This window comes from Phascolarctos cinereus, unplaced genomic scaffold, assembly GCF_003287225.1.
Source record: "Phascolarctos cinereus isolate Bilbo 61053 unplaced genomic scaffold, phaCin_HiC Scaffold_5;HRSCAF=322, whole genome shotgun sequence".
Lineage (NCBI taxonomy): Eukaryota > Metazoa > Chordata > Mammalia > Diprotodontia > Phascolarctidae > Phascolarctos > Phascolarctos cinereus.
In genome coordinates, this window is record NW_027555958.1 from 54,151,195 (window position 1) to 54,173,287 (window position 22,093).

General features: G+C 39.5%; 1 protein-coding gene and 1 long non-coding RNA gene across 4 annotated transcripts in view; one reads left to right on the top strand and one right to left on the bottom strand.

Moving 5' to 3' along the window:
• The window catches only part of LOC110219033 (uncharacterized), a 122,577-nt gene extending 116,912 nt beyond the window's left edge, over nt 1–5,665 (bottom strand). For all 3 annotated transcript variants that reach the window (XR_013486872.1, XR_013486871.1, XR_002327494.2), the window contains exon 1: nt 5,348–5,665. This is a non-coding gene — a long non-coding RNA (uncharacterized LOC110219033). The remainder of the gene's footprint in view (nt 1–5,347) is intronic.
• Nucleotides 5,666–5,719: 54 nt separating this feature from the next.
• Nucleotides 5,720–22,093, top strand: part of RSBN1 (round spermatid basic protein 1) — a 65,362-nt gene continuing 48,988 nt past the window's right edge. Inside the window, exons 1-2 of the mRNA XM_021002096.2 lie at nt 5,720–6,546; nt 13,713–14,386. Of these exons, the coding sequence (XP_020857755.1) occupies nt 5,796–6,546; nt 13,713–14,386 (1,425 nt within the window). The 5' untranslated portion in view covers nt 5,720–5,795. The remainder of the gene's footprint in view (nt 6,547–13,712; nt 14,387–22,093) is intronic.

Here is a 22,093-nt window from a genome sequence, read left to right on the forward strand (position 1 = left end):
GAAAAAACTGAACAACAAATAATTAATAAAATATTTCTTGTCTTTTGAACAGAATACAGTTTTACAAGAGAAGCCTAAATGTAGGGAAAATACCATACCCAAAAAATCTATCCCCCTCTCTGTCCATTTTACTGCACGTATTATGATGGCATATGTGGTTGTATCATGTATTATCGTCCTACAATGTATAAGTATCAGGACCATTCTCTTGATAAATCAGTATTTTAAAAGATAGTAAAAATGTAATGAAATTTTTAAAATTAATGTGTACTGTTAATCTTTTACTAACTCCATGTTCAAACCAGAGGCAGCTAGCATTTTCAGATTTTAAATCCCGTAAAAAGGAGAAAAATTAGATTCTTTCCAGTTAGCAAGGAGACCATAAATGAATGAACACTTCCTATCCCCATGTCTCCTCACCTCCATCTAATCTCAGGAAACAAAGAGAAAAGGTGGGGGGGGGTCAGAGTGAGAAGGAACTACTTCACAAGTATTCAGAAAAAGAACAACATCTCTCTCTACTTTAAGTGGGAAAATGCACAGCTATTCTTTGTAGCTGTCCTCAGAGACAAATATAGAACTCCTTTTTCCCAGCACTTTCCTGCCTCAAATAGGGGGTAACTATCTCTACAGAAGAACTACCAGAATACATGATGCCACATGTTAATCCTACCTCAGGGTTGCAACCATTAGTTTTCCTTTTGAGAAGTTCATGACCCCCAGAATTGACAACAGCCTCTCCCCTAGAGAAAATAATACTTATAACCTTTGGGGGCTGAGAAATACTAGATCATAGAAGATACAGAAGTAAATGTAAAAATCTTGAAATAAATGACTGTGATACCAAATTGATTCTTATTTATCTAGTAATTAAATTATTTTGCCATATCTGTAATAGGGAGGTGCTATCCTTCAATTCAGCAAATATTTATTAATCCTGTGTAAGGTACTGTTGATTTTTTTAAGTCAGTGAAATGACCCTATTCATTCTGGAAAATCTTTCCTTGATTCCTTCTCCAAACATCCTCAAATCATACTCTCTTCTTCCATTTCTTATGATACTTTGTCTATAACTCTCTAAACTACCTACTTTGAATTATGCTTTTCTGTGTAGATCTTATTCTGCCTCGTGTAGACTGTCAGTTCCTTGAGGGCAGGAACTGTGTTTTTCATCTTTGTGTGTTCTATTTCTCACAACTAACTAGTGGACATTTAATAAATTTTTTAAATGGGCTATTTCTTTATTACCTTCTTAATTTAAGAAGTCCTCCCACTTGCTCTACTGACAGAAAAGATGATATGACATTCTTTGTATCTTTAAAGTTTCATCTCACATAATTTGTGCTCCAGCCAAAGTCCTCTATTCCACAAACATCTCATTTTTTCCCACTTTGTTCAAGTTACATGTTATTACAAGGAATGAAGGTCTTTCTGCTTATAGATATTCTCTCCATTCTTCATGCCCCAATACCACCTTCAGTCAGGAATTAATTTTCCTTTCCTGGAAGGTTCCTACTCAGCTATGAAGATATTATATTCCATTTTGTATCAGTTATTTGTGAGGATGTTTTATTATTACTACTAGAACGTAAACCTCCTTGAGGGTGGAGATTCTGTCTTATTTTGTTTCTCATCTTCTTCAGCCTAGCACAGTATCATATATACAGGTCTTTAGTAAATGTTTATTGAAGGTGAATTTGTTGATTCAGAACTACACTTTGACAAAAGTAATCTGGCAGTGAGGTGAAGAACGGAAGAAAAGACAGCAGCTAGAAAGCTATAAAATAATTCAGGTAAAAGGTTAATTGAAGCCGGGGTGCTGTTAGTGAAAATGCAAAGATTTACCACGCATTTCTATGGTGTTCAAATAATTCATTTAAAATTATTGTATAACAAAAATTTGATTTATGTGCTGAAGCAGTGTGGAACAAATGAACTTGTTAGGAGTGAAATATGGATTTAAGTCCCAGACTTGAGCTGCATGAACATGGCCAAATCATAAACTCTGTGAACCTCAGTTTCCTCATCTATAAAGTGAGGATAACATGTGCATGAAAAGCAGCCTGGCCTAAGTGAATAGAAGGACCCAGTCAGGAAAACTGTTCAATTACTATCTCTTAAAACATACAAAGCAAGACACTTAACCTCTCAGTGTCTGGATGCAATTTTCTAAGACTCAATTGCCAAAAAATTCACACTGGTATTAGGATTCCCTCATCTAAGGCTTTATAAATCACCGAAATTTCTGGTCCTCATTGAAACCCTCCTCAGTCTTCCCCTGCCCCACCTGTATAACTCCTTCACAAGGTTGTTGTGAGGGAAGAGTTTTATAAAGTTTAAAGTGATATGTAAAGTTATACACAGCTTTCAGAAACATATCTATTGTTTAAATGTGGACACATCATGACAATATTTTTCATAGAGCCTAACAAAACATTTACAAGTATTCTGTATACTTAATACTCAAGTGAATCTGTAACCTCATTGATGTGAATATTCCTTGCATACAAGATAAATAAATGGTTACTGAATTCAAATGCCTAGTAGAGTTTTCTGCACATTCGATAAGTTTAAATAATTTTTCTTCAAGTTCTTTGGAGTAAAGTTTTTATCAGTGAGGTAAGGAAGCAGTGCTCTGGAAGCTTGGTATGGGTAGCAATCATTTAAAATTCAGGATCTCTGGGGTAGCTAGGTGGCGAAGTGAATAGAGAGCTCCAGCCTTGGAGTCAGGAGGACCCGAGTTCAAATATGATCTCAGACACATGACACTAGCTGTGTGACTCTGGGCAAGTCACTTAACCTCGATTGCCTCGCCAAAAAACATTCAGGATCTCTGGTTTCCTGACACAGGCAACTCCTTTCACTAAATAAATTTTACTGATCTCACTGAGAGAAACAGATAAAAGTGACTTGTCCATGGTCACACAGCCAGTTAAGTGTCAAAAGACAAAAATTGAACTTAGGTCTTCCTGACTCTGTAAGTGTTCTCTGTAAGTGTTCTATTCATTTGAACACATTTCTCCAGCTAATTTATTCCACTATAACAGCCACTCTTCTTTAATATTTATTCTCTATTTATTGGGCCCCTCTTGAAGGCTTATAAATATGCATGTCTCCTCTTCTCAAAAAACACTTACTTGATCCTACCATCTCTGCTATCTATCATGTTAATATCTTTTCTGCCCTTCTCAGCTAAACTCCTTGAGAAAGCCTTCTACACTTGATGCCTCTATTTCTCTTATTTAATTCTATAATCTCTAATCTTGTTTCTGACCTTATCATGTAACTGAAATGAAACTTGACTTCTCTGCTGTCTTTTAACAGTGTCCCAACCTTTTTAGTCTCAGGACCACTTTATACTCTTTAAAAATTATTGAGGATCCCCTCAAAAAAAAAAGCTTTTGTTTACTGGGTTTATGTGGGTTACATGATATTTGCCTTATCAGAATTTAAAACATCTTAATATTATTATGAAAATGGTTTTGATTCACAGACTGCTTGAAAGGATCTGGATCACCCTTTCTACTGGATATTTCCCTTTTTTTTTTTTTCATGACAGGACTTTCTACTAGTTCTCTTCCTGTCAGTATCCTTTGTTGGATCTTCCTCCAGGTCATGCACCCAAGGAAGGAAGGAATGAAACAAACAAACATTTAAGTATACACCGTGTGCCAGGCACTGAGCTAAGCAATTTCTCTCATCTGATCCTCACAACACTTCTGGGTGCTATTATTATCCCCTTTTTACAGTTGGGGAAAGTGAGACAAACAGAGCTTAAAGTGACTTGCTCAGAGTCACATACCTAGTGTCTCAGGCTGGATTTGAACCTTCTTCCAGACTCCAGGCCCAACACTGTATTCACTGAGTCACCCAGACAGGGTCTGTCCTTGTCCTCCTTCCCTTCTCACCCTACACTTATCTCACTTCATATTCTCAGTTTCTATAGGTTCAATTATCATCTCTATGCAGATAATGCTCAGACTTATTTATCAAACCTTAACTTCTCCCAACCTCCACCAAGTCACCTACTGGACAACTCATACTGGATGTCCCACAGATATCTCAAACACTTCCAAAACAGAACTCATTATCTCTGCCTTCCCCCCCACCTCCATCCGTCCCTTCTTCCAAACTTCCCAAATAACCTCAAGGGCACCATCATTGTCCCAACCATCCAGGCTCTTCCTCCTTGACTCCTCTTTCTCAGCCATACAATCTGTTGCCAAGTCTCGTAACAGTATCTACCCACACAACAGCTCTCCTATCTATCACTTCTCTCTACTCTCTCACCCTCCACCCTGGAGCAGGGCCTCATCACTTCACTGCTGGACTACTGCAACAGTCTCTTAATTCATCTCCCAAAACACAGTCTCTTCCTACCTTAGTCTTTCCTCCCCTCAGCTGCCAAAGTAATTTTCCTAAGGCTGGCCTCACCACATCAACAATTCTCCTTCCCTTCAATAAACTACAGTGGCTCCTTATCTCCAGGATCAAATATAAAATTCTCTTTTGGTCATTTAAAACCTTTCACAAACCTAACTTCTACCTTTTCAGTCTTCTTAAATTTCATTCTCTTCCACTTTGTTTCACGATCCAGTTACACCAGCCCACACTTGCTCCTCTCCTAAGATACTCCGCCTGTGCCTTGACACTGGCTGTCTTCCATTCTTCCATTCCATTCTCCTCACCTCCACCCATTGGCTTCCTTCAAGACTCCAACCTTCTGCAAAGGGCCTTTCTTGGCTCCCCTCTTCCCCCAACTCCCCTGACACTGCCTTCCATTTACGTCCTACTCTGGGAGTTCCAAAGGTCGATGCAGATTTGAGTTTTCATAGCTTGCAGGTTAGTAAGCTTCTTAAAGGCAGGCACTATCTTTTGGTATTCCCAGAGCTCAGCAGAGTACGTGGCATTTAGTAAATGCTTGTTGAACGCCTCTATTAATAAACTTATTTTTAACGGACAAAATACTCCCAATTTATTCACACTCCCATGGTTCTGTGGGTTAACAACCTCTATCAGGGCAGATCTCAACTTGGCTGGGATCACTTTCCTGGGAGACTCCATCCCCGTCCATGCCAGCTGGTTGGCTGCTGGTTAACCCAGCACTGATTTAATGTTTTTTGGGTGGGTGGGTGGGGACTGCAAAACTTTCCAAGAAAAAAAAAAGCAGTTTGGGGTTTTTTTGGGAGAAACTCACGACTGTTACAGATTGAACCCCATCGTAACAGAACGCCCTAAACGAGACGCTGTGCATGGCATCTCGGCGAACTGTTCAGGGCGGTCTGTTAAATGGCTGGACAAGTGACCATCCTCACGTCTGCGGCCCGCCGGAAGTTCCTTCGGTTACCTGACTCCCACTTTGGTTTGGAGCGGAGCCGCTGGCACGGCGGAGCAGAGGCCGCCCCTCGGCCGATCCCGGGCCCGAGCCCGCGGCGGGGCGGGGAGGGGCGCCCCTGAGGAAGTTACTCTGGCGCCTCTTTCCCTTCGGCTTCCTCCCCAGCCCTTTTCCCTCCCAGGAACATAACATTCAATTACGAGGAACGGCGCGGCCGAAAGGCGCTGGTAGGAGGCGGCGTCTAGGCAGCGAGGACGGGGGACGGTGGCGGGCAGCCGTTAAGGCCGTTGGCCGCAACCCCTCCACGTCCAGCGGATGTGAAACGCGAGCAGGAAAGACGCGTGACTGCGCGCACGCTTCCCTTTCGTCTTCTACACGCTGCGCAGTTCAGGGGGCGGGAAGCCTACCTAGCAAAACTACCACTCCCAGGAGGCAACGCGCAGTTCCGAAGGCTTTTACAATGGAAACTTGTCTCGGGCACCCTACGGAGATGGAAAGGGAACTGCCGCTTCCGTCAAGCACGGTCTGTGTCGAAGGCAAGCTGGGAGGAGGTGGGTGCGGGAGGAACTTCAAAGCCCAGCGGGCCCTGCGCGAGCAACGCCTGCGCGATGAGAGGACGGGGGGGCGGTCGGGCCATTTAAATGTGTGTGTGGGTGAAATGGCTGCGCAGGTCGGAGCGGTGCGCGTAGTGCGGGCGGTGGCGGCGCCCGAGGAGCCGGACAAAGGGGGGAAGGAGAAGCCCCGGCCCGGGACCTCGCCCCGTGGGACTAAGCGGCAGCGCCGGGCGAGCAGCGGGGGGCCCCGGGAGAAGCGGGGGCGGCCGAGCCAGGACCCCCCTCCCGCTCCCCCTTACCGGCGCCGTCGCAGCCGCCAACAGCCCGGGCCGCCGCCGCCTCCTGCTGCAGCCTCCACCGTCCCGGGCCCCTCGGAGCCGCTGCTGCTGCCGCCGCCGCCGCCGCCCTCGCTGGCCCCCTCGGGGCCCCCTCTGGCCGCACCGCTGGCGGCCTCGGCGCTCTTCACCTTCTCGCCGCTGACGGTGAGCGCGGTCGGGCCCAAGCATAAGGGCCACAAGGAGCGCGAGAGGCACCGGCACCACCACCACCACGGCGGCGACCCCGGCTCGTCGGGCGTCGCCGGCCCCAAGCACAAGGGCAAGCGGGAGAACGGCGACCAGAGCGGCGGGCTGTCTCCTGCCAGAGCTCCCAAGAGAGGTGAGTTCGGGCGGCCCCTCCCCCTGCCCGGGAGCGGGCTACGGTCCTGGCGCCCTAGGCCCCGCCGCCCGCCTCTGGGGGCTTCGGAGCGTCCCGGCCTACGCCCAGGCCCCGAGGCTGAGCTGTTGTCCAGCCGGGAAAGCCCTCCCTGCCCTCGGCCTGAGGCTCGGATGGGGCTCCCTGAACTCCCGGCTCCGCGGGCTCCCTCCCCGAGGCCAGCTAGGCCCTCAGCCCAGCGCAGGGCTCGTTGGGGTCCCCCCCACCCCCGCTCGGCCCTCGCACGCTGAGCCTCGGCTGGGCCTCCGCGCCCCGGCTAGCGCTTTGTTTTGTCTTCCCGGGGTGCCCCCCAAACGCCCGGGGCAGGAACCCGCGCGGGCGTCCCGGTAGGGCCTCTGGGTAGTCCTGGGCAGGAGTTCTCTGAAACTTAGGCGGGCTCGAAAGTTGACCAAGTTTGTCCCCCCAGACCCACCCCTGGTCGGGTTAGCGGTGCACACCCACTACAACTCCTTAGGTATTTGGGGGCTCCTGCCTCTGTCACGAAGGCCAAGAAAGGCCAACTCAGAAAATGCCCTTCCTATCTTGGACGTCTCTCCTGGTTAGTCTGTTATTAATTGCTATGATGGGTAGAAAACGTAGGCTACAAAGTTGTTTAAAATAATTCATTGTAAATGCTGCACTTCTTAATGGGAGAACACTTAGGTTTGCTCCTAATCGCCTGGCCTGTTAGATAGTAGACGATTAAGAACCACTTCATGGCATTTCTTCCATGGAGTTAAAAGTAATACTTTTTATTATTTACTTGCTAGGCTTTTTCCATTCAGTGGAAAAAAAATAACTTGCTCTTAATCGGATACGTTGTTTTTGAGTGGAATTATCATAGAATGAACTAGTTACTGCTTTTTTGAGAATATACTGGTTGCCGAAGATAGATTTTTTTTTTAAAGATTCTTTTTACTTACAAGTTGGTTTCTGTTTCTTTCGTGTGTACAGAAAGACACTAGAGTATAGCAGGCACAGAAATCAACTATCACATCTTTTTGGTCACTGCTGTAAACCTTTCCCCAAAACTTAGCCAGCATTGAATGCCTTGTCTTGCTGATTTTCTGTAGGTTTGTCTGTTGGAGCACTGACAATTTGGTCCCTTTGTAGTCCCTGTAATTTGTTTCAGGTGGTAAAGGGATGGCCTCAAGGTCATAAGATACTACTTTTTAAATTTGCCCTATTACCAGGCGGTAAGGTTCTTAAATACTTATGGAATGAATCTTTCAGACCAGGTTTCTGGAATTCTCATTCTTTTCCACATCCGTAGTTGCTTTCATCTTCTGGCCTCTCTCATTTGTTTTGTCTGTAGGTGTTATTTGTTACCTGGCTCTTTACTTCTTTTTAAATATCTCCTTTTATCCTTTTCTATTTCAGTAATATCTAGATCCTAGCAACCAATGACTAATTCGTGACGATGGCAGGAGGTTATTTTCTGTCATTTGCCCTTTTCTGATATTCTTTAGGGCAGTAGTTGGGGCCCAGAATGTGTCTGAGTCCAGCCTAATATATTTCTTTGCTGGATCCCTTGCTCTTTATTTGAAAATCTTTGAGAATTTATACTTTATTAACTGGCAAGTGAAGTGGGTTAAAATCTGGACTGCAAGTGAATTTTTAATATTTGCTATTCTACAGAGCCGTATCTTACCCCAAACCATGGGATCAGAATCTCGATTGTGTTGTCTTAACTACTTGGTAAATGATCATTGTAGATCAAATGTAGATCATTGAAGATCAAGAGATGCTAAACTTTTTGAGAAAGTGGTAATTACATGCTGAATTTAAAAAATATATATTAAAAACAAACATGTGAAAGACTGGATTACATGGAAATATTTTGTATTTACACTTTTTTGTTGAATTGGAGTGGCCTGACAACCCAACCTTTCAGAAATAGTAAAGTAACATTAATTTACCATAAAAACTGATGTTTCTCCCTCACTCTTGAGACCTCTCCATCCTTCCCCTGTCACAGGCACACAATATCCACAGTCTCTAGGCAATAGAACTATCTCTTCCTTCTTGCTAGTTAGATAAATTGCTGGGATTTCTTATTGCTTCAGACTTTTGACTTGAACAGAAATTTTGAAAGAGAAAACATAAAAAGACCCTTATTTTTTTGTCTCTGATGTCGATGTCATTAAATGACAAGAATGCTCTTATGCATTCCCTGGTGAGTCAGACTTCCTTTCTTACATTCTTCCATCTTTGACCAATTGCCCAGACTATGTGGAGATATTTCAGAGCCAGATAAAATAATGGAGAGCTCTTCTGATCTTCGTAAGTTTCTAGTAGACTTAAACATAGAACCATCTCTTAATCATTTGTGGTTGTGATGGTGGTGGTGGGCTTAAAGGGGATGCCAGAATTGTGATCTAGAGGACTAGCCTCAGGACCAGCACAACCGGGGGTCAGATACTGCATTTAAAGCATATTGCAGACTGTGTGACCCTGAGAAGACCTCTCGAAGACTCTTTGTTGCAGAGAAGGTCCTGACCTGCATTAGAAGTTTTCCTCATCTGGGAGTTCCCTATACAAATTCCATCACAGCTACAATCCTACTTCCTCTGTGTATGGGGATCGTGCTGAGAACTGAATTATACAATCCCCTAACCACCAGAACTGCTGGGAGATCTTTTCAGCCTTTTTTTCCCCTTGCCTACCCTTCCAAGAGGCTAATGGTGCAGTAGGGAAGAAGGAGGTGACCTAACTGCAGGGACCTGAAAATCTGCACCCTGGGGAATCTAGAGTTGACCCTAGTATCATCAGTGAGCTCAGTTCTCCTTGTGTTAAAGAAATGAATTAATGTTGCTTCTGGAGAGGTATATTCTACTTTAGCCACTTTACATCCGTAAGGACTACCCTTTCAGCTTTATCGTTCTAGGATTCTTTCATTGAACTAAATGGTGCCATGATGAAGTGGATTTGATATTTAAAAGCATGTTGTCTTATTAGTCAACCTAATATGCAACAGGCATTGTGCTAAGTGCTGGGAATACAAGGATAAAGAGTGAAACAGTCCCTACTTGGAAATTACATTCTAATAGGGAGACAACAAGGACATACATACATGCATGTATGCATGCTTGCATATATGTAAAGTTTATTATATATACACACAACATACTTTTAAAAATATACACACATATACAAATTAGTTAAATATACACTGCTGTAGAAGGGAGGGTACTAACAGTTGGGATCAGGAAAGGCTTCATGCAGAAGATGGTGTCTGAGCTGCATCATAAAGGAAGAGGAGAGGGACTGAGTATAAGGTGGAAGTAAGAAAGGAGTGCATTCCATGAATGAGGGAGAGCTAGTGCTCAATTTTAATTCCCTCTAATTTTGAAAAATAGATGCTACATTTTTTTAGTTGGTTGAACAAGGTTATATTGTCAAATAAATTAAATATCCATAGTTATCATTTCCAGAAAGATTGGGAATCATTGCCCTGATGACCTGAAAAATATGAACCAGTCTTTAAAGAACATTTCTTTCCCTTATTGGGGAGGATTTGGATTATAATGAGGACAACTTTTGGGACTAGACTAGAATTTCAGAAAATAACAAGTCCGAGATTGACCTCAGAGAACAGTTAAAAGGTTGTATTTCCCTCCCTTCTTTGCAGAGGCAGGGGGACTGTGGTTGTGGAATATTTCATATATTGTCAGACTTGGTTATGTGTGGTTTTACTAAACTACCTCACCCCACCCCCACCCCCAACCACCTTTGCTATAATCAAGGGCCATCAGGTAGGAAAGGGGTCAGAGAGAGATATTGAAATGTGAAGATGATTTTTAAAACAACAGTTGGTTATCAATAAATAAAAATTTTTGAGAGAACATTACAGAAAACGTGTTTTTAATGAATACATATTATATATGTATAAAAGACTATAAAAATTGGAAATATTTTTTTATTTTGAGAACTTCACAATGTTAATTATGTCTTCTAAGTTGTAAGTTGTGATTCAAGTGTAAAAATAAGTGTAGGTTGAAGTTAGCCTAAATATGGAGTAAAACAAATTAAATTTTTTTAATCAAGGAAAATGTACAGTTGGTAAATGAGTTGTACTGCTAGTCAATAAATAGTAAACATTTTTAAGCACTTACTACTTGTCAAACACTATACTAAGGATACAAATACAAAAAATAGAAATGCTGTCCCTGCATTCACGGAGCTTACATTCTAATGGGGAAGCAACACACAGAAGGAAGCTATTAAAAGGAGTAGTTGTGGCAGGATGGCAAGAGGGAGGAGAGGATACTAGACTCTGATGGAGAAGTCAGCCAGTCAGTCAGAAGCCATAAAGTAGTGCATCCAGGTAAGAAACAAGGAGGTAATAGAAGTTTGCCATACTAGCAGACATAAGGATATTATTTTAGAATTTATCTTGTACTACTCAGTGCTAGAAGGTAATCATGTTAGTTCAGCCATCAATTTAATTTTCAAGTGTTTGATCATCTTTTTCTTGTTTGAATTGCTATATATATACTTACTTTTTATCTTGAAACTTCTGGAATGTTGTACTTAAACACAAAAGTAATCTATCTAATGTGCGTTATTAACTTTCATGAATGAATTCATTGCTAGTCTGCCAGATAATTTTATTTAATAGGTCATTAATCTGTATCCAAAGCATATCTATCTAACTTGGAGAGATGTCTAAAGTGATATAGTCATCTGTGCCCTCTGACATGATTCTGCCCCCATACAAGTTCAGGTAATATGGTATTCTTGAACAAGGAAAGATATCTTAAAATACAGCCTATGTTAACATTCCGGAACTGAGCAACCAGGTCACCATCCCATCCCTCTTGCACGTTCCTCCCCCCTTCTCCCTTCCATCTCCCATTGATATCTTAACACTAGCTAGCATTTGTATATTTGCAAAGTGCTTTACAAATTTTATCTTAACGTTTTATCTTCTGTGAGGTAGGTGCTATCTTTATCTCCATTTTATAGTTGAGGAAACTGAAGCAGACAGAGGTTAAGTGACTTGCCCAGGGTCACACAGCTAGTACTTGTCTGAGGCTGGATTTGTACTGACATCTCCCTGATTCCAGGGATCCATTGATCCACTTTATCACCATTTCAGTGGAAAAGAGTGGGTGCCAACCCACCTATGCCTTGAGGTTGATTGTAAAGAGGGTATTGGCCTTAGATCAATAATAAAATTACCTGTGCTTGCCACATAGTAGGAACTTAATAAATGTTGATTGATTTGTTGATTGATTCTTTGAGAAGGTATTTGGTACTAACCTTAATCCTTTTCCTTAAGGAAAGCCTTCTTGTTCTTTTGTCTTTGGCCTATCACCTACCTGGCTCAAAGGCTTCCTTTTAGAGGAAAAGAAACTAAAAAAGAGATTTTTTGATATGTTTCTACACCAAAGAATTTTAAAATTGCAATTCTGCCTATGAAGTACATCATTTGGAATTGATACCACTTAGCAAAAAAAATAATTCTAAGAATAGCTGGAAAGTTTCTGCATGGAATGTAAGTAATATAGGTAGTGTGTCATAGATTGTGTGATTTTCTAATGATCAAAAGTAGGTAAAAAAATCAAAGTTCAGAAATATTTAAATCATTCAGAACCCTGAAATACTGTTAGTGTGTTAGCTTCTAAACCAAATGACGTTTCCTTTGGAAAGAGAAGCAGCTATTTTGTCAGAAAACCTGTCTACTCACAACAAAAAAACAAAACTGTAAGAAAATTTGGAATACAAATGAGTGTTATAGTCAACTCCGCTGAGGCTTTGTCATGTTAGGAACACCAGCCCTAAATTGGTAGTAATATAGAAAATGTGTTACAATCAAGGCAACTCTGTCTTGGTGTTAATTTCAGTGGCAGATCTAGGTCACAATTCATTTTCTGCATACAAAATAGCTGTGCCCGAAATCTTAAGGTAATAGGATCTTTTCAGCAAGACTTTTTTTTTTCTGTGTATGTGCCTCCTTTAAATGAAATTAAATCACTAAAATATTGACATGGTGTTTAAAATTAGTAATCTAATTTATGTAACCTATGTACAGAGTAGCATTAACACTTAGTTGCTTGGGAACACTGCCAAAAATCACTTAGGTATATAGGACAAAGTTAAACAAATTAATTTCTGTCTTGAAAGAAGTACATCTTGTAAATGTGTTTAATTTTGCTTTCTAAATTGAATATGTTTAACTTCCCTTCCAACTACTAAAAGTTGTAATTCCTAGCTCTTAGAGATTTGTTCATATTGTAACTTTGCAAATACTACTGAAGGCTGAATTCAGTTTTAGTATCAAGTATTTAATATTATTCATAGGCTCTTAAAGGCAGTTGTTAATTAGAAATAGAAACTAATCAGGATTAAGTCTTCAAAATATTTGGTTTATGCTTTAGCCTATTTATGGGTTCTAGGTTTTTAAAGTTTATTATTCTAATCTACTTTTTGCATATTTAGTGAGAGTTACAGTGAGAAGATCAGGATCTTAATTTATTTCGTGCATATTAATTCCCTCCTTAAATGTTATTTCAAAGTAAACCCCAGATTAATAATTCATATAGGTACTCAACTGACACACTTATTTGTGTTTTGTTGTGAAGTAAGGTATGTGTGGCTCTGTGCATATGTGTGTTCGTGTGTGTGGACACATTTTGTGGGTAGCTTTTTTTTTTTTAAAGTACCACACCTGATATTTAACTTTGTAGATCACCTATAAGGTACTGATTCCATTTTTTGACTAATAAATTATCTTTCTTAAGTATTTTACTAGTTAAACTATAGACTAATATCAATATACTAACTTAATTTTAGCCTTGCTTAAATTTTATAAACAGACTCAGGTGTCTAGAATACATGTATTAACTACTAGAGATATTTTTTAATCTTGGTCACATGACCATTTCCCCTAGAATATAAAGGTATGTTTTTACTTACTCTTCACATTTGAATACTGTTATATTAAGACTATTGTTAAGTTTTCTAGCACTGATATATTTTAAAATGGGGAAAATGACCTAACTAATCTGATCTGAATCAGCTTAATAATAGGATTCCTTTAGTTAGGAAAAAAAATACATTTTTAAAAGTTTGTGTGATGTCATTAAAGACCAAATAACTGACTTCCTTTTAATTATTATGGCCAGAAACACCAGATGAAAATGGCAAAACCCAGAGGGCTGATGACTTTGTCATGAAGAAAATAAAGAAGAAAAAGAAAAAGAAACATCGAGAAGATATGCGTGGGAGACGCCTTAAAATGTACAACAAAGAAGTGCAAACTGTCTGTGCTGGCCTGACCCGAATTAACAAGGAGATTCTGACCCAAGGACAGGTGAATAACAGGACAGGAGTTAACAAGGAATCCTTCAGGTATCTGAAAGATGAGCAGTTGTGCCGACTGAATTTGGGCATGCAAGAATACCGGGTACCCCAGGGAGTCCAAACACCATTTATGACTCACCAGGAGCATTCTATTCGTAGCAACTTCCTAAAAACAGGCACTAAATTTAGTAACTTTATTCACGAGGAGCACCAGTCCAATGGTGGTGCTCTAGTTCTTCATGCCTACATGGATGAACTCTCATTTTTGTCTCCAATGGAGATGGAGAGATTTTCTGAAGAGTTCCTTACTCTAACATTCAGTGAAAACGAAAAAAATGCAGCTTACTATGCGTTAGCAATAGTGCATGGGGCAGCTGCTTATCTGCCTGACTTCCTGGACTATTTTGCTTTTAATTTTCCCAACACTCCAGTGAAAATGGAAATTCTGGGCAAGAAAGATATTGAAACAACAACCATTTCAAACTTTCATACTCAGGTAAGGTAAAGGTTGTGATGAATTATTCAGCAACAACAGTTTATTTATTGCAAAAGTGTAACCCTCAAATGCCACTGAGCAGTGCCTAGCAATACTTTGACAAAGTTTAATGTCACTGAATATAGTTTAAAATTTCAGGTTTGTTTGTTCCTTTTCCTGAAAAATCTTAATTGCTAGAGCAGATATTCTCCTTGCTTGAGGAGGGTGGGAGAGAGTGTTTGTTTGAGCTTAATCTAACAAACCTAAACTGGGAATTCCGCATATTGATATATCAGTGCTAGTTGTGGAAGAATCAGATTGAAGGAAATCAATCTGTTCTTGCACAAATCAGGAACATGTTGGCTTATTGTGTAGCAGGTGTGATTGGGTCTGGTAGTTTCAAGGTATTAAACTAGTTAATGCCTTGGACTTCATGATGAAACGTGAGGGTCTTGGCCTTTTTATTTGCCAGGCTTGAACTGGTCTTTGTCTCATTTCTTCCAGTAACTTGTTGGCAGTCTATCCCAGAAATACACCCCATTTGTGTGACTTGGAAGTGTCACTAGGAAGACCGCCATAGCCTCTGCTCCTTCTGCCTGTAAATACTTACGATCTAAACTACTCTGAAGCCTTGCTTGGGCAGCTAGGCTTAAGTCAGCAGGGAACTTCTCTCCCCTTCACAACCAGTGGCTTTTTAATCAAAGGAAAATTTTTTTTTTCAAACTGATTTTTATTTTTTAGGACATAATGGGAAATCAGCATTATCTACCCCTTTTTTCTCCCTCTCCTAGCTTTTCTCATAGGGATTATGAATGGTTATGGTATAGATAATGTAAATCCTGCACAAGTTGTTATGGAGAAAAACTCCTCCTGTAGGAATTTGATATTATGATTTATATGTAGTCTGGTTTTTCAGGTTATTTAACACCTTGCTGCTGATATTGGCCTTGGGGACTTTTTTTTTAGGGGTCATCTAGACTGTAGCACATAAGGCTCTCAGCTGCCAGCAGTATGATGCTTATACAAGCCACTCAGGTCTATTTGAAACCTCTTCTAACTTAAATCTTGCCAGTGATTTTTTTTTTAACTGTCCTTGCCTCCAATGAGGGGAGTATCCAGTTTAGATTCATAAGCTTCAGAATTTCTCTAATTGAAGTTCTCTCTGCAGTAGAGAGAGCAGGAGCAGCCAATCTGGAGAGGTCGCAAGATGGGGCGGCCCAAGACGTTGGAACACGATGTGCAATAAAGGGCTTCGTCTTGGATTTTGGCCTTGTTACCACAATCAGGTACCGAAGTGCTGACTTTTGTAGTAGATTTTGGGTTTTATTTTTTATTTTTTTTTATTTTTTAGGCGTTTTGCCCTATAAAGGTTAAGGAAGCCAGTTTTTATAAGTATTGAAGAGACTGGAAACCAGTACTTCTAGATTAGCCCATCTACCACAAGTCCCTAATTAATAAGAAAAGGTGTTGCTGAGAGCATATTTAATGTGGTATAACACTTTTTTTTTAGAAAAATGCAGCAAACTTTCAGTTTGGATGGAGAGGCCAGCAAGTAGCTCTAAGAAATGCCAGAAGGTTGGAAAAATAAGGGTCCTGGTTTTATAAGGGTGACTTTTACTTCCAGGTTCTTCTGTATTGGACATAACATATCCAGGCTGACAGCATACAGGCTAAAAATATAAGCAAATGACTCTTAAATTCCCTGCTGATTTTTGTCCTCCAATTTTTAAAATGGAGCTGAAATTTATATGACTGTACCAACAACTTACCTTGAGTTTAAGAATGGTTATTTTTAAAAGAATAGGTAAGATTATTGATAGGCTTGATATAGTTCTTATTCACCATGTTCCCCATGGGAGAATTTTGGGGACCATGGGATACTGACATTTAGGTAACTTGTAGTGGCTCTGTTAACTTAGTTTAATACTGAGAATTTTCAGTTTTCGGGAGTATACAGTTAGAGAAGAAAGCATGACTTGGTCCTAGGAGCGTGTATTCAGATTTGTACATGGAAAATGCTTGGGTATGGTAGAATGGAATAGTAGCAAACGTATTTTAGGAGCCAAGACTAGTGGTTTTTTTAACATACTACAATAGTCAGTAGAATTAAATATTTTAAAGGTAAAGGTTTAATAAATACTTCTCATTAATTCACAGTTTATAACTACTATATTGGTGTAAATATAGTTTATACATGTAAAAATCTCCTTAAAAGGAAGGAAATATTTAGGTATAAGTTGGAAAAATGTTGATCATAGATTGTCCTCTGGTCCTTTTCAAGTTTCATTTCTGGGGAAAATATTTTTTATGTAACAGCAGTTACTTTAGAATACTGGACCTGGTGTCTTCTAAGCCTGAGTTCTGATCCGTCCTCAGATAACTTCACTAGCTGTGTAACCTTGGATAAGTCACTTAATCGCTCTCTGCCTCAGTTTCCTCATCTGTAAAATGAAAACAATAATAGCGCTTACCTCCAAGGTTGTTAGGATGAAATAAGATCATATTTGTAAAGTGCTTTGTAAACTATTAAGTGCTGCGTAATTCTTTTATTCAGATCATTAGAACACTTATAGGACTTCTTGCTTAGTTTTATGCAAGAAGATGTGGAATTAATTGTGTAGTACTGGCAGGGCACAGCTAAATACTTCTTAATCAAGGTTTATGTTTTGGGGACCATGACTTGTTACATGTTTATATCTTTGTTAGCTTTTATTAGTTTCTATTGCTTGCATATTGGAACCAGGTTGATTTATTTTGTGGATAACAGTACAACATCCAGACTTCTTATCTGTTACTATTTAATCTAGCTACACGAATGACCTACCTTTTCTGGTCATACATGTCTTTGATGGCTTGTATGTTGTCTTCCTTAATGAAACTGTGAGTTCTTTCAGAGTGGGGACTGTCTTTTCAATTTGTTTCCTCAGTACTTGGTACATTGTAGGTGCTTAATAAATGCTTTTTCCATTCTACTTCTTGCACATAGGTCATTACCTGTAATAAGCTACAGTTTACTTTTACTTACTACCATCTTTTTAATTGTCTTTTAGGTCACTTGCAATTTTTTGAAGTATAGTTTGTTTTGTTGCATTTTGTTTTTCTGTAGGTGATAAATGGATTCACTCCATTCTTTGTTTTCTGTCTTGAAATTCTGGGTAGTTTTTTTGTGTTATTTACTTTATCATGACATTCAAGGTTTTTTGATTTATTTTCTTCAGGTAGATCTGTTATCTTTAAATTGTCTTTGTGCATCCTATTTTTGAGGTCAGTGGCTTTGGTTTGTATTGAGAGCTTGAGTTCTTTTAACGTTGACTTTTGTCTCTGCTTTGCCAGATCATCCTCCACTTAAGTATTTTTGTATGCTAAATCTGTTTATCTCGTAGGTTTCTTTGGAGAAACTCCACCCTTGATTCTGTTTTTTCTTCTAATCTGCCAATTGAGTTTTATTTCTGCTTTAAGAACTATACTTTCTTGAATGAAATGGATAATGAAAATTCTGGCTTTTGTTTTTTTCCCTAATTTCCTTTTTTATGGATTTCGTTTTTTTAATGACTCTGGAATTTCTTGTTCCATGCTTTCTTGAGATTCCACAGTAAAAACTTTCCTTTTTTGTCCTAATATTTATTAAGAGAGCTTTGTAACCTCTTTGAGAATTTAATATTCATCCTTCCTTCTAGTTTCAAGATCACCTCTGTTGATTTATTTGCTTGTGCTGCGGGCTTTTGTTTTTGTTTTTAGTTTTGTGGCCAGGCAGAATCAATGTCCTCATTGTATCTTCAGGGTAGAAAGTGAGTGGAGTGTGCTGGTAAAGACTCTGTAAAGAGGAAATCACATTGTAGACTCCAAGCACGAGCTCTTTACTTAGTTTGAGCATCCCTGCCTGAATGTGGCTACTTGTTGAAAAGGGTACTAAGTGAATGCTTTTGATTATTAGTGTTCTCTATATTTAGCTGTAATTGTAATTGTACTACATCTAGAGCATAACTCTTCTTTTGTAGTTTTCTTGAGCATTAAGAAGCGATTGAGCTGAAGAAAATGTCTGGTCTGCCATGTTGCTGGTTATGTGACACAGAAATCTTTAGTCAACTGCAGATTTGATTTTTTTAAGACTTATTTTCAGTGATATGACATTATAGGAAGACTACTGGTCTTCTAACAGAAGAGAGGAGCAGCTAGGTGGAACAGTGGCTAGAGCTCTGGCCTTGGAGTCAGGAGGACCTGAGTTCAAATCCAGCTTCAGACACTTGACACTTAGCTATGTGACCCTGGGCAAATCACTTAACCTCAATTGCCTAACCAAAAAAAAGAGAGAGAGAGATCCTGTAGGAACCTCACTTCACCCTGGCTAAAGGAGGAGTAAGAGGTGGTGGAATGGGCACTGAACCTTTATAACCCCTACAGATAAGTTGACATTTCAGCAGATATTTAAGAAAACAGAAAAACTGCTTCCCTACCTCAGCAGACACCACAGCAGTTTAGCCTTACTCTCTGCCACAGAGCAATTGTTCCTTCCTGCAGCTTGTGGCTACAGGTAGGGCCATCAATACTACTCTTTCTGAGCTTACCACATTGTGTAGAGTGAGTAGTCCCTGGCCCAAAGCAGTTCCTTCACTGTTTAATGTTTTGTAAGGATGTGGCTAGTCTTGGAGGCAACTCACCAATGAACGCTGTTGGTGGTTAAGGGAGATGTGGTATGATGTGATATGGAGAAGTTGGGGAATAATTGAAAGTATTGCACAAGTGTAACAGTCTTCTCCCCTGTTAAATTCTGAACCAAGGTCATTAGTGTATGATGTATGCTCAAGATGTAGGTACTGATGGACTTTATTCAGTGGACTGCCAGTCTAGCTGCTTTGCCAGCTTTTGGGTAATAGACTTTCATTCTACTTTATTTCTTCTCTGTGGCTTGAGACAAATTTGTTGAATGGCCATGGCTTTCGTCGAGAAGGCCTTACAGTGTTTTGGGACTTGATGCAATCGGTATGATGCCATCAATGGCATAATGGGAGCATCTAGGGTGTCTCAAAATCCATAGGACATCATCCCCTAATTTATAATTTATGTGAGACACATCAGGGCAGTGACAAACACCTTTTATAAGTGTGTATTTCTGTATACATAACCTTGCCTAATATTGGTGTTGAGAAGATTTTTATGAACAGATTGTCTCCGAGGCCACAACTATTAAAGCCCTTTGTATGATATTAATGTGTGTCAGAAAAGCTTTGAGGAGAGCCTTTAACTTTACTGATTTTTTTTTTTTTGGTAATCTGCAAAGAGTATGGTCTTGAATTACCTATAGCTTTCCACCAGTTGTGAAGGTGTCTTCAGTAGAGAAGATATCTTGCATGTTTTCTCATTTTCATTGAATATGCCTTTGTGTAAAAAGGACAGTTTACATAAAGGCTTTTTATAAAGGTGAGGGTTTAGGCATCTAGTTAGCATTTACCAATGACTTTTTGCCAGCTTTTTTGAGTGAGGCACTAGTGCCATCCATAATCTCTTCCATTCTTTTGACATTTTTCACTTTCTGAGATCTTTAGATCTGATCTTGAATGTTTTTAAAACTGCTTCCTCTTATGTGAAAAAACACTTCTGCCTGTTATTTTAGAAGTGAAGGAAATGCTTCATATATATAATAGCAGACTTTTTGATATGTAAATTAGTTTTGTAGAACTTTTTCTTTTTTATGCTTTATTATAAGAGATGGCTTACTGGGAGAGGCTAGAGGGAGAAATAAAATAGGGAATATAGATAGAGTAAAAGCAAGATTTTTAATTTAAAGCAAGATAATTTACAATTAAAAACCATTCATTTTTTACCTCTCACGCTTTTCCCACTTGTGTATATGTGGTCAAATGTAGCCATGCTCTTCTAAATTTTTACTTAGAGGCCATTTTCACTTCAAACACATTTGATTGAGGTGATAAAGTTGAAAAATGGTAATTTTACTATCACTGATGAGAATTGACCATTGAACTTATAGTAGATCTTTTCTATTTTTAATTTTTATTATGAGTTATCTTTCGAGTTTTATGTATAAATGATCAGAGATGACCTGGTTTAATTGAGTCTTAAGGCAAACTTTCTGTTGACTCATTTTTTTCTCCTCTGGCCACTGACTTTTGTATTTTTGTGAAGTTTGATACCATTTTAACCTTCATTTACTGTCCTGTAATGTTTTGGAACTGAGCTGTGTTCTGAGCAGTTGTTCCCCTTGGCTACCTACCATATGTTCCAGTTTGATCAGGAGATAAAGTACTTTCTGCCTTAAGTGGTTTCTTGACTCTTAAGTCCTCTTTATTGTGGTAGTTTTATAAAGTATGTATAGTGTGTGTATGGGCTAGCTCTGATTTCATCAATGTAGAGCAGTGGTTTTCAATTTTTTTAATTGTGTATGCATTTTAGCAAAAATTTTTGTGTACTTTTAAAATTTAATGCATATACTATTATATTAATATGCTACATTGTCAAATATACAAAACAAATTAAAAGATAAAGATGAAATAAACAATATTCATTTTTTAAATAAAAAATTCTGTTTATTAACAGCACAAAAAAACTTTACTCTTAAGCATTATGATTGAATATGCTTTATCATTTAGAAAAGTTCTTTTGTGTACCTAATGGAATAAGGCAGATCTTATAAACAGTCAGTTTGATCAATGTAACTAGCCAAACAGATGACTTTACTTTTTTTAGATACACAAAATCAAGTAACAATTGACAAATAATGTTATAAAAGTGAGTAAACATAAAAGCTTTTTAGTAGTTTCCTGTTTCCTCTATGTTGATATTCACTAAACAGTGCAAAAACCAAGCAAAAGTGAAGTATCTTTGATTTCAACATGGCTGAAAGTTTTCACTATTAATCTTTTCCTCTTTATGTGGTTCTGCTTAATGGATATACCTTATATATTACCTATACCTTAATTTTCTGTTGATGTTTGGATATTATAGTTTTGTTTTTGTGTGAATGTGAAGGGCAAGAAGGCTAATTTGGTTGGATTGTAGAGCACTGAAAGGGGATTCTTGTATAATTTTGAAAAGGTAGGTCAGATTCAGGTTTTGAAGGACTTTAAATAAGAAAGAGAAAGAGAAGTGTTTATATTTGATTCTAGAATCTGTAGGGAACCACTGGATTGTAGTGCAAGAGACATGAGCAAGGGAGACCAAGTAAGAAGCTATTCCAACAGTGTAGGCAAGGCATGATGAGGTCCCTGAAATAATGTGGCCTTGGGAGTAGTGAGAAGGGTTTAGATACAAGAGATAGAGTGGTGAGAACTACAAGATTTGGCAGCTAATAGAACATGTAAGATGAAGAGAGTAAGGGCTTGAAGTTGCAAACGTAAGTAGGAAGATGGTGATAACTCTTATTAGAAATAAGGAATTTGGATGGGAGATAATATAATGAGATCTCAACTCTGTCAAATCTCAGATCAAAAGGGGTGGAGAGGCCAAGGCTCTGGATGATCAGGGACATAGAGGGATTTGGAGTGAGGTGGATCAAGTACATGGGGTAGCAGGGATTTTGCAAGTGGCACATGTGCAGCTGCTGCTGTAGGTGCACAGGTGGGGGTAGCTTAGGTTATAATAACCCTGAGGGACCGTTTAGTGCGGAAGGGGGACAGTAGGGAGCTTGTACAGAGATGGCGGGGAGAGAAGTGGGGTATGATTGAGCTGTATTTGGTGATAAGGATATATGTGGTTGTATAGGAGACAGACTTC